This window comes from Canis aureus, chromosome 28 (assembly GCF_053574225.1).
Source record: "Canis aureus isolate CA01 chromosome 28, VMU_Caureus_v.1.0, whole genome shotgun sequence".
NCBI classification, from domain to species: Eukaryota; Metazoa; Chordata; class Mammalia; order Carnivora; family Canidae; genus Canis; species Canis aureus.
The window spans coordinates 32,207,871-32,220,355 of NC_135638.1; the positions used below are offsets into that span (position 1 = coordinate 32,207,871).

Here is a 12,485-nt window from a genome sequence, read left to right on the forward strand (position 1 = left end):
TGCATACATTATCTCATTTAATCCTTAACAACAGTTTGGTGAGGATGACAGAGGTAAAGTGATTGGCCAAACGGCACAAAGCTAGTAAATATCAGAGCTAAGATGTTGGCCTAGCAAGGCCTAATGCCCAAATCAAATTCCATCCTTGCTCAGCGAGGCTTCATTTTATTTTAGAACTTTAAGGTCAAGATGTTGACGGGCTAACCTCAACCACCTTGGTTGATATAACCGCTCAGCACTGTTATGTGTGTGGGAATATTCTGGAAGATATTAGGTCGAACAAATTAAATTGCATAAGTTTGACTATCCGGTGACCAATCAAAGCAGCAATTTCATATTCCAGTTTTGGTCTCACATTTCATACTTGTTTGAACACACATACAAGCTGCACAAAGGTGAGGTGTTTTCCACAGTGCCTGGTTCTTTTATTTATGCAGTGATTATTCCTTCCTCCCAGTCTTTTCCAGCCTTTCCCACCCATTTGCCACCACTGAATTCTCACTACTCTTATATAGGTCCAGTACGCTTTTCCCATCCTTCACACTTTTCCTTTTCTCCTCCAAGAGGTAAACAAAGTATAAGAGGTCTCCCCATAGAAGACCCCTCCCACCGCTCTTCCCCAAGATCCCACTTCTGGGTAACTGAAGACCAGAGTTTAATCTTCATTAAACTGAAGGAATTATCTCCAACTGTTCAACTTCTGTGTTTTTTTTTTGTTTTTTTTTTGACTCTTCCATTCCCCTATCTTCAGCTCCACTTCAGTTTAAGCTTTCTTTCTAGCAAAGACCTTAGGAAGTGCGAAAAGCCTCAAATATCCAGGGGTCCACTTGGAATTGCTTCCCAGTTTAAGGTCCAAAAAGTAGGAATTGCTTATGAGTAGGAACAGGAGCCTCTCTTTCCTTTTCCTGGCCCCTTTGATTGAGGGAGGAATAAACTAAAAACTTAGACCATCTGTTTAGTTCTCTCTGCTGATCTTTAGGAAGAATGTGAGTCTACATACCCAACATTTACTGATTTCTACGCAACGGGCAAAAATGAAAAGAATGGCCATAAACACATACAATATGTTTTTTATATATACATATATATAAAATAAAATATGTATATATAATAATAGGCCAGCACTGAAGGCTCAACTCCATCCTGGATGTCTGCACATAATTTAGCAAATAGAAGTTGACCATAAGCAAAAATCAACTTAACACAGATTTTTTTTTTTAAAGAAAATGTATTAAAGCTTAAAGACTATAAATGTTTTTAAGATGGTATATTAAAATCCAATGCATTTTATTTAGTTATTATATGAATAAAAAAAATAAATCCGTAATTATACTCTGGGTCTCCTCTCTGCCCAACTGGTTTTCTAAATACAAGCAAATCATTGAACCTCTTTGGACCTCATTTTACGTATGTGCAGAGTGGAGGCATAGTCTTCAAGGTCTTCTCCTGAGCGAGCATTCTGTGTAATTCCATTTGAGCATAAACATAGAACTCCAGAACACTATTCCAAGAAAAAATGCATAAGGCTATTCATCAGAATGTGGTTCATAACAGAAAAATCAGAAACACCCTAAATGTTTGGTAATTGGGAACTAATAGAATAAATTATAGAACATGCACACCACAATATAATGTACAGCCATTTAAACCATAATGTAAAAGATATTAATGGGCATGGGAAATTCTTCATGATTCATTTTCAGTGATCAGATTAAATTATATGGTGGGATAATGACAATAATAAAAAATGATAATGTAGCTAACATGTATTGATTGCTCTCGTGAGCCAGTATATTACTCAGATTATTTATATCACCTCATTTAATCCTGATTACCTTTAAAAAATTGAATACAATTGTCATCCCCATTTTACAGATTTGGAAACCAAGGCTTAGAGGAAGTAGGGACTTATACCTACTAAGCAATCAGCTGAGATTTGCATATAGCATTTCTAGCTTCATAATCAGAGCTCTGTGATCTGACTTTTAAAATAAAAACCTGAAACAAAATAACAAATATGAAATATAAAGAATCTTGCAAGATGCACATGTTTTAATAGTGGGGTATTATTCTGAGTGGGTGGACTAAGAGTGACTTCTTTTCATTAACAAATTATTTATAAAATAAAGCAAAAATGTGTAAGCTGAATCTCAGAATATATGAACTCAGTATGAGAGTTGAAAACCTCTGAAAACTAAAAAAAATCATAGCTGCCTTTGTACATAAAATTGTATGCTAAACAATAAAATTTAAATGTTTTAACCACCCTTTTAAACACCCAATATGGAATGATACCTGTTATCGGAAGAACATCCTTGGGCCCCCACTAGGGTTTCAGAAGTATCCTGTGCACCTTGATCTGTTCTTCCTAATCATTCGTGTGTGGGTTGTGGCTTGTGGGGGGAGTACGTTATTTATTTCCCAGAAATTTGCTTTTTGTGTTTGTGTTTTGTTTGTTTGTTTAGCCAAAGGGAAGGCCCATATGACAACAGCACACAACACTTGGTTTTAAAGTGTCCCCTAAAAGTGCAGCTTGGAGAGGCATCTGGGTGACTAAGTGGGTTAAGCCTCCGATTCCTGATTTCAGCTCAGGTCATGATTTCAGGAGGGATAGAACCCCAGGTCTGGCTCAGTGGGGAGTCTGCTTGACATTCTCTCCTTCTCCCTCTGCCCCTCTTTCCTCTTGCCCTCTCTCTCTCTCTCTCTTTCTCAATCTCTCTCTCTCTCAAATAAATCTTTCTTTTTTTTTAAATGCAGCTTGGAGACCCATATAGGCCTCCAAACAATACTGAGAGGAAATAAATCTTCCCCACTTCCCCACTTCAGTATCATAATGAAGTATGGCAGGAGAAACACCCATATGTAAATGCTAAGGACTTTTCTGGAAGTCTTTGGAGAGGTGGCCCTAGCATCAGCCCTGATGCACCCAAGTATTAGACTACCTTGCCCCACCCACCCCTGATCTTAGGGTGCCTGGCTCACTGCCCCAGGACCCCGAATCCTCAAAGCTTCTGTCTCTATTAATGGAGCTGAAGTTCAACCAATCCTGGTCCTAAGAAGAGCTAATGTCAGACATTCACTGGGGCGGCCTCAAGTCAACGCAGGTTTCTGGTTTCATTCAGCCTTTACACATTGGGTTTCAATTATAAAACAAAACAAAACAAAACAAAAAACCCCACAATCCAGTTAAAACCAGTCTCAACAGAGGACTGAATTGGGCTCCACACCCCAAAGTCTGTTTTGGTCAGTGGGACCAGTCTTGCTCTTGAAGTGTTCTTAGAAGACCTGACCTTGCTGTTGGAACTTCTTGGCACACTGTCCAAACTTGCTCATTTGTTGGTTTTGTGATCCTCCTTGATCACATATTGCATTTCGGCAGAAGTGTCTAATATTCAGGCCTGGTTATCAGGGTAAATCTGCTTGTAACAATCCCTTCATCATCCCAGCTTCAAGTGATTCCATTGTTGTTTATACTTGACACTTTCAACACGCTTTTTATTGGGAACCTCAGTTTTTATATATCTTCTAATTCACTTGCTTTATAATAAACTGCATCTTATAGTTCTTTGTATCTCAAGTCATGCTTTGCAGGATGCCTTACACATAGTAGGTACACAGAAAATGCTTCGATGGCTGATGAGGTGCCCATTGTCTTTTATTTAACACAGGGTACAAAAAAATTAATGAGCACAAATGAAATAAATATTGTACTTTCTACCAAAAAAATTGCATTTTGATAACTGTTGCTTGAAAAATTAGTACATTGTGTGTTTTTAAATGAAGATGATTTATTGCTATTGTCTAACATGTGAAGAAAGACAAAAAAATTGTTTGCAGGATCATTGGCTTGAGCACATCAATGGCACTGTTGGACAATTCTTGCTGAGTGTTAAGATGATTTATGTAACAGACCGAAGCTTTGCACAGTAATACATTATAGTCTCAAGCTATCAACCCTTGTTCATGCAGAGACAAAAGAATCTGAAAAATACCTACTTCTGAAGGTCTTCTCAAAAGAAATTGGAGATAATGTTGATGCTGTTTAAACTCTTTTGAGAGAAATCACCATTACATGCAATGTCTTAACTTCTGAAAACAGATAGAGGAAGCTTATCATTTTTCTTTTTTTAATCACTTTTCTAATCATTAATCATTTAATCACTCTGTGGTTGACTCTGCTTTCCATTTAGTTATTTGAATCAGGCAATGTGAATTTTCAGTAAAAGAGGAAACACATTTAAACAGTGGTATTTTTGTATCTTGAAATTTCAGGAATTATGTTACAGATTAAAAATTAAGGAATTCCATATACACGTGATGGCAGTGCTATTTATTTATCTTTCAAATAAAGATCTATATGAGAAACATATTTTACAACGTTATAACCATAGCCATATTTTCAGTGTATGCATGATTGCATGAAGCCATCACATAATTTAAAGATATGTACAAGATGATATCTTTTGAATTCTTCTGAGTTATGGGACTTCTTGTCACCAAAGATCGAGTGCTCTGTATAATGATTGCAATATGTGGACGGAGACCCACAAAGACAAGGCTCCTCTGGTAGAGAAACCAGATTTTAAAAAGAGAAGAAAAAGCGAAGTCCAGAAGAGAGTTCCCATTATTCGTTCCTGGTCAGCATATATTAACACTCTATCTAGACGGTATGAAGACATGAATTCTCTGTAGTCAAAAGTAAGCTCATCCTAATTAACATCCCACTTCCAGATGCAATAATGTCGAATAAGAATAAAAAATAAGAACAGGCTGTAGCAAAAGGAAATGTGAACTGCAGAACGAGAAAATAATGTAAACAGGATACCCAGGTCATGGAATATGTTAAGCAATATGATTAAGAAGGAATGTGAGTATGTAATTAAACAGATGGGGGGTGGGGGGTGGGGGGGAATGAAATCTTCCAGAAACCAGGTGAGACATTTCCTTTCCTTTGTCACTAAAATAGGGATCCTGGGCAGGTTTTAACTGGAGCTTCAGTCAAAGGGCTGGAAAAGCCTCCAAGGAGATCAAACCAAAAGAGACTGGAAGGATCCTCTATTCCTTTCCTATAACCCAGTCTCTTGATTCAAACTCAAATACAATCCATCTGATTGGCAATTTTGCCTTCTTGCCAAAACTTCCAGGGAAGGCGGCCTTTCTACAGCGTAAGGCAGTGTGTTAGGAAGTATAGCTCTTGTTGCAGATTTAGACACTGAAATTTTGATTCACGAGTTCAGCAGCCTTTTCCTAAGGCCAGTAGGAGTGGAACTGCCAGAAGGCCCCCAGTCAAGGTTGCCAGTCTCTCTGCACGGCTCCCTGACAAAGCAGAGCTATGGCCCTTGGCTCATTTAGTCATCGTCTTCCAAGCTCTTCAGCAACCCTTGTCTGTTCACTGTTGCCCACTCTCTCATTTCTTCTTTCATTTCGAAAGTGCAATTTAATTCCATTAAAATAAAGGCAAAACTTGATCTTAGCTATTTATGGGGGGCAATTAAATAAACACATTATGTCTGAGTGGGGCTACGCTCCGTTTCAATATGTGTTCTGATCAATGGTAAGTACACTGAAATGCCTTCATAACGATGTCTGAATCCCCTCCTGTAGTATCTGTAGTTGTTTGTTTTCTTGGCCATGACCCAATCCATGGGATGTATAAATGTATTTAATATTAACCGGAGCTATGCTAAAGCTATTATTTATCAAGAAATTCTATGTTGCAGAGGTAGGTTATCAGGCTTTTTACCAATCTTTTTTTTTTTTTTTTTGCTTTGAATGCTCAAAAGCATCCCTTGAAGCAGGTTTTGAAACTGAGTAAGAAGATTGCCTCAGAACCCACTCCTAGATGCAGAGCACCTAGATGCAGTTCCTGTCTACTAGAGTCCAAAGTCTCCATTCCTTCCAATATGCTCTTGGCCATTCTTATTAGTCCCTGGAAAAATCAAATGAGTATTCTCAACCAATCCAAAAATCCATCCCTTCCTCATCACAGAAAGATGTAGCACTTTATAAGCTAAACATGCAAATGCTGATGATGAGGGTTTAAGACAATGACTTGAAACAGCCATTGAATTTACTATTTAGAACCATGAAAATACTCTCTTGAGGATGATAATATTTTGAAGTTACTACTTTATGCTTCCAACAGTCCCGTTGTGGCCTTGAAAAGTTCATATGTATTACAGAGTTAGCCAAGCCTTGTGATAGTACAGCCCACCCCAACCCACATGTTCCATGACTCTTGGCTTCTGTTCCCTGGTCACACAAGGATGCACAGCACCTCCTGCAAAGTAGAGCTGCCCTACGGTGTATCCCAGCACCAGCGATAGTAGCAGTACTACTCTCCTGCATCTAGGACCAGTGAGTAGCTGAAGACCAGAGAGAGTCTGGTTAAGTAGCAATAATATAATTTTGAGTTATTTGAATCACTTAGATCATGCAGCCTGGCTACTATTTAGAGAAAAATCACCTTGCATGCTTCTTTGTTTCCAATTTACCTTTCATTAACCTAGAGAAGATCCAAGATAAAACTAAAAGTACTGGCTAGAACTTCATGCTACTATCCCTAAATACTTTTTCTCTATTTGCATAGATCGTCACCATTGACTTTTATCCTTCCTTGGGGAGAAGGCAAGCTGTATGACTCAGGCTGCTGATAAGATTCTCATCTCTGTGTTGGGAGGGGTAAAAGGCACTCTAAAGGGTGGTAAGGAATATGATACCACCTTGCAAGTCCATTCCTGTTCTCCTCCAGAATTCTACTCTGGAACCTCAGCCCTAAAGGTCCTCAGAGGACCTGCAATTGACTCACTGGTCTCTAATTGAGGCTTAGGGGAAAAAAGAAAGAAAGGAAGGAAAAAAAAAAAAAGAGCATAGTCCTGTATCTCATGGGATAAGCCAGGTCTTAAAAAGGATCATTGGTCCTGAGACAGCTGTGGAGTGAAAAAATACTTGAAACTCCTACCCTTCCTGAGACTCATAGGAAGAAAATAAGCCCAAGCCAGAAAAGGCCCCTCAGTCAGTAGACAAGTGTATTAGGTCCACTGTGTCACCCTGGGGTGGCCTTAGCTTTGACTTGGTAGTCATCCTTCTTCCTGTGCTCAGAATACCTTCTCATCCCCTCTATTCTCCCTTGGATAATTAGGTCCTTGCTGCTGGCCAGGCTTGGGGCATTGCACCTGCTATTCCCAGGGGATCCTGATGTGAAGCTGAGGCTTCTATGAGGTCCTTAACTGATGTTCTACCTGCAGTGGGGACTAGGTTCTGACAACTTCTGAGAACCTAGGGACCCCAAAGTCACCTTTACAAATCCTCTGGGACCTCTGTGTCCCTGTAGAATGGCAATTCAAGCCATTTCAAAGGGACAGATCAGCAGCCAGAGAGGGACACCAAACTACCCTGCCCCAGCCTTCCTCAGGCTGCTTAAGCCTTTATATCTCTAACAGGATGTGTCTGGCTTCCTGACACGCTGAGAGATTAGCATTATATGCCATGTTGTCAGCTGGCCAGTGCAAAGTCTTGGGAATACAGCATATGTATTCAAACCCTTGGAATAACAACGCTATATTCACAAATTTCATGCCTTTAAAAAGTCATCTTAGCATTCATTGATTCATCTGTGCATTCTTTCAGGGATTCATTTGTTAATTCATTCAACATTGAATACTGGTTCTTCCCAGGCAGCTTCATGGGGAATAAGGAAAACACTAGATCATATCCTACTGTAATAGGTTTCTCCCCAAACTGTGATTTTCCCTAATATATAACTTACTATTGTTAAGTCAAACTTATTCCTATTAAGTTTTTCAAAATTAAAATAAAGATGTCATGCTGTAGAAATCAACACTGAGGAATTAGCTAATTCACTTCCACATTAAAAAATTAATTTGTAATTGGTCTGGCATTGAAGTTTTTGCAAGTTTTGTGACATTTTGACATTTATACAATTATTATGATACTTTTTTATGGCATCAATTACACTGTAATAGGCTCATGGCAAATAACCAGATCATGATTTCTAATGTGAGAGAACAGAAACTACTAAGTAACCTGATGTTAAAATTCCTGATCCACATAACTACCGGTTACCAGTTAACCTGTGGAATCTGTGGTTTAGGTAAATAAATGCATAGATTAAATAGCATTAATATGTGATTACATGAAAATAAACCATGTAGTTTTGTTAAATTGCAGTACAATTGTTATCACTGAATGTAAAGTGATACCAATTAAACCTTCCTGTAAAACACCACAAATTAAGATTTAACTACTAAAGAGATTCTGGCATGTAATGTTATGGTATACCATGGATAGAATATCCCTGAGTGCTTTCAGAGGCTTAATAGCATTTATAAAATTAAAAACATCTTTCTCCTTTATCCCTGGCATTAACTGTACCTTATTTAAAGGTTTCAAACAGACATCATTAACTTCTTAAAAGAGATGTATCAACAAGTTGAGCCTTTGAAATGTTAACACAAAGACAAGCTATGCATCCTTGTGCTCATATTTAGAGTAAATATTTTAGTGGCATAGGCATTGGGATGGAATCTGGAATAAGAAAAGACTTGATTAGCTAATAAGCTACTGTTAACTTTTAAATTATGAAATTTTGTTGATATTGACAACTTTGTATCATTCAACCTAATAAAATAGTAGCAATTAAACTGTTTATATGTCACAGCATGTATCCACCCTCATATATACTGAGCTGATTGTTTACCAGTTGAGTCAAAGTTACTTAAATTCTGATTCTCAATTTTCTCTTCAGGAAAATGGGATAATGATAGCCCAACACAGGATTATTGTTGACGATTAAGTGAAGACAACATAGTCGAAGGACCTGATATAGCGCTTTTTACAAAACCAGCGTCAGTAAACGTGCTTCCTCTCCCTCCTACCTGCCCACTTAGAATCTTTTATGCTTCTCAAATTAGGGCTTGTACCAGGAACTGACGGTTTACATCTATAGACTCAAGCTCTAAAATATACCAAGCAAATGAGAATTTAATCAAACTTATCATTTGGATAGTGACCATGAATATATTTTTCAGACAAGAGATCTAAACTATAAACAGGAAAATTTGTTACTTGATGACTGAACTTTTAGAGCTGGTGATTTTTTTTTTAGCAAAACTTCAGATAGTTAAGAACAATTATCTGCTGAGATGAATCCAGTGTTTTCCTTCACCTACCCCCCATCTCTAACCCACAAGGGCCTCTACGTGAGCAAGTCTCAATTCCAGATGTTCCCAGTAGCGTTTCATTTCATCATGTCTTCTGACAGCCCCTAAACAAATATATCAAAACTTGTACAACATTTAGCAAGTGCAACTTGAAGATTTTCTTTCTGTTAGACAAATAGACGCCATCTGGAAAAAATAACCCCAGGCACTTGGATGCAGGAGCATGAAGCTTATTGGCTGAACACCCAATGAATACCTTATACTACTTTCTTTGGCTCCTACCCTCTGCCTGTTCATTTCAAATCTTGCACACTTCAGCAGGCTCTGTGCTGTTAGACAAGCAAGTCCTGTTACCCATGCACTCAAACTTTATAAGGACAACATTTAATTTGAAAGATAGGCTTGCAAGAATGTTCTGGACACAAATTGTTTCCTTTTTATTTTAACACCTGCTCTATACAGGGCTGCTAAATATCGCTATGCCTTGCTATTAATTGGGACCACTGTTGTATTAGCCAGTCCCTCCCCATATTTCCAATGTTTACTACATTGTTGGTTTTTTTTTTTTTTTAAGATTTTATTTATTTATTCACGAGAGACACACACAGAGAGAGAGAGAGAGAGAGAGAGAGAGGCAGAGACACAGGCAGAGGGAGAAGTAGGCTCCATGCAGGGAGCCTGATGTGGGACTCGATCCCGGGTCTCCAGGGTCACGCCCTGGGCGGAAGGCAGGCTCTAAATCACTGAGCCACCCAGGGATCCCCTACATTCTGTTTTAAACAGGAGCGTCCTTGTCTAATCTTTACTTCCTTTTTTTTGTCTCCTCCCCACCTCTTTTATCTAAAGCCACTATCCAAAAGGAAAAGCCCCACATATGTTGTTCTTTATTTTACTGATTGACTTTTATTCCCAAATTAGTAGTATAACAATGTCAATGTAATTTTGCCTTTCAAATTAGCTAACTGAATCTAAATGACTGCAATATTATATATTAGCTTTTAGAGGAAAATCAAATAGACGTGAATAGTCGGAAACCAAGAAAACAATCTTCATTTTATTTTGATGATGTAATCTTCACGATAAAAATATCTTTTAATGGTTTTTTTCCATATATCAAACTTTCTGTGCAGCCATACTTAATGCAACATGCTTAAGTCACTTCTTTACTAATTATATTTCTTTTGTCAGTTGTGAGCATGCAGCTTTTCAAAACTCAAAAACAATTGCCCCCAGAACTCCTGGAATTCGTTTCATTATGTCTCATGATCTGAGCAGTAGGGAGTCCTATGAAACATGTTTGATTAAACATTAATTTTATAAATTGCCTTCCTTCCTCACAATTCCCATGAAAAAAGGTATTCAGCAAGATTAAAACTCTGGAAAATTTTAATGGGACCTTTGAAATCTGTTTGAGTTCAGTTTCTTGGAAAAATACAACTGCCTCATGGAAGTACTCTTTATACAAGAAGTAGATATGCCTTTGAGGCAATTTTCCTCCATGCATAATATAGTGAAATGACAGCAGGATAATTTGCGTGTTTGAAATGCCTTTGCCAGATCTATAATGCTGCTTGTAATAATAATCTGAAGGGGTCATGTGTATTTGTTCATGGGGATAGGGAAGAAAGGAGAATGATCATTTGCAATATTACTTGTCTTTTCAGTCTTACCCTGGTCCAAGCCTGGAAAGTGAAGACTTCAACATTCCACCAATCACTCCTCCTTCCCTCCCCGACCACTCACTGGTGCACGTGAATGAAGTCGAACCTGGTTACCACTCTCTGTGTCACCCAATGAACCACAATGGCCTGCTACCATTTCATCCACAAAACATGGACCTACCTGAAATCACCGTCTCCAATTTGCTGGGACAGGATGGAGCACTGCTTACTAACTCCATTTCTGTGGTAAGAATCTGTTTACTAGTTTGTGGTGGGGAGCGAGGGACATAACAAGGGTAAAGTCAGCTTTGATGGGAGAAGCTTTAGATTGTAGCAATGCTGGATTCTGAAATGAGGCATAAGGTTTTAGCTATAGAAAATGTTCTCCTTAAGTTCCTGAAGTACTTTTCTATCTTATATTTAATTCAGGGCAAAATCTATTAATTACATGTTTGATCACTCATACGTATAACCCAGAGCTCTAAACACTGTTTGACACTGAATGCCCCGTCATAAAGTTGAACTGTCTTACTAGCTTTCCCATAAAAAGTTATCTTAAAAGCTGCCACCTCTCATTGAGTGCTAGATTTCTCACTACGAGTGAGAGCCTCACATCTTCAACTGGATTTCTCCCTTATTTCCCACAGATTTACAGGATAGGCAAGCTTGAAAACAATTTTCACTTTTATTTTGGAGGTACAATTCTAGTGATCAAAATGTATCTCCATTAAAGTGTCTCAGTCTATTGGATCCATTGTCCCCATGAATCTTTGAGTGTTCGGTACTTTCCAAAGTTGGTGGGAATGTGTTCGTCCGGAAAACCAGCAAAAATTGAATTTCCAGCCTCTACCCAGAAGTCCAGGGATCTGTATTTTTAACAAGCATTCCGTGTTTGAGAAACACTGACTTCTCCTAAAATCTTTTCTTCTGATTTGTGTGTCATCTAAAACCTTAATAATTTCCCTGTCTATGTCTCAAGTAGTGAAATGCATTTTCAGGAGCATATGGGTGAGGACAGAACTCTTTACCATGTCATAAAGCTCTCCTTGAGGTTAACAGTGACTTTTAATTAGCACTCTTTAGTTTCTGTTGTTCAATCACTTGACAGTACATGGAACATAGTTGTCATTTTGGGAAGTCACTGAACACTGCTCACAGTGAAAAATGGATTAACTTGCTTATATTATATGGCTTCTGATAGGCGGCATTCACATTATGCCTAATTGAAATCATTTGACGGTGTATGTCTAACTTGAGTGACTTCAGAAGGTGTTCCTGTTAATCATGAATGTAAAGGGTAAGGGTTGGGGAGGGAGAGTCAAAAGAAACCCTGAAGTCACTTTTCGAGAATGTAGCCCAGAGCCTAGTGCTATGGTAATGTCCAGAGTCTCCTGAGAATCGGCAGCTAGCCTGGTGGCCAAAAGAGGAGAACTTGTTCACAGCACTCACAGTGGCAGAAAACTGCTGCCTTGAGTTTTTATCCTACCTTAGATTTGTCCAGGGGTATCAACTATGGCTTAATAAAATAGATTTTTACATGAGTATGCCAAATTTGTAAATCTGAATGATATTGTCCTTTAAAGTAGTCACTTGAAAAGTCAAATGTTTATTCCTCTTTGGGGCTAGGCAGTTGTGAGACAAT

General features: G+C 38.4%; 1 protein-coding gene across 5 annotated transcripts in view; it reads left to right on the plus strand.

Moving 5' to 3' along the window:
- Positions 1–12,485, plus strand: part of TOX (thymocyte selection associated high mobility group box) — a 299,196-nt gene that overhangs the window by 157,570 nt on the left and 129,141 nt on the right. For all 5 annotated transcript variants that reach the window (XM_077876859.1, XM_077876860.1, XM_077876861.1 and 2 more), the window contains one exon: positions 10,847–11,089. In XM_077876859.1, coding sequence (XP_077732985.1) covers positions 10,847–11,089 — 243 coding nt within the window. The remainder of the gene's footprint in view (positions 1–10,846; positions 11,090–12,485) is intronic.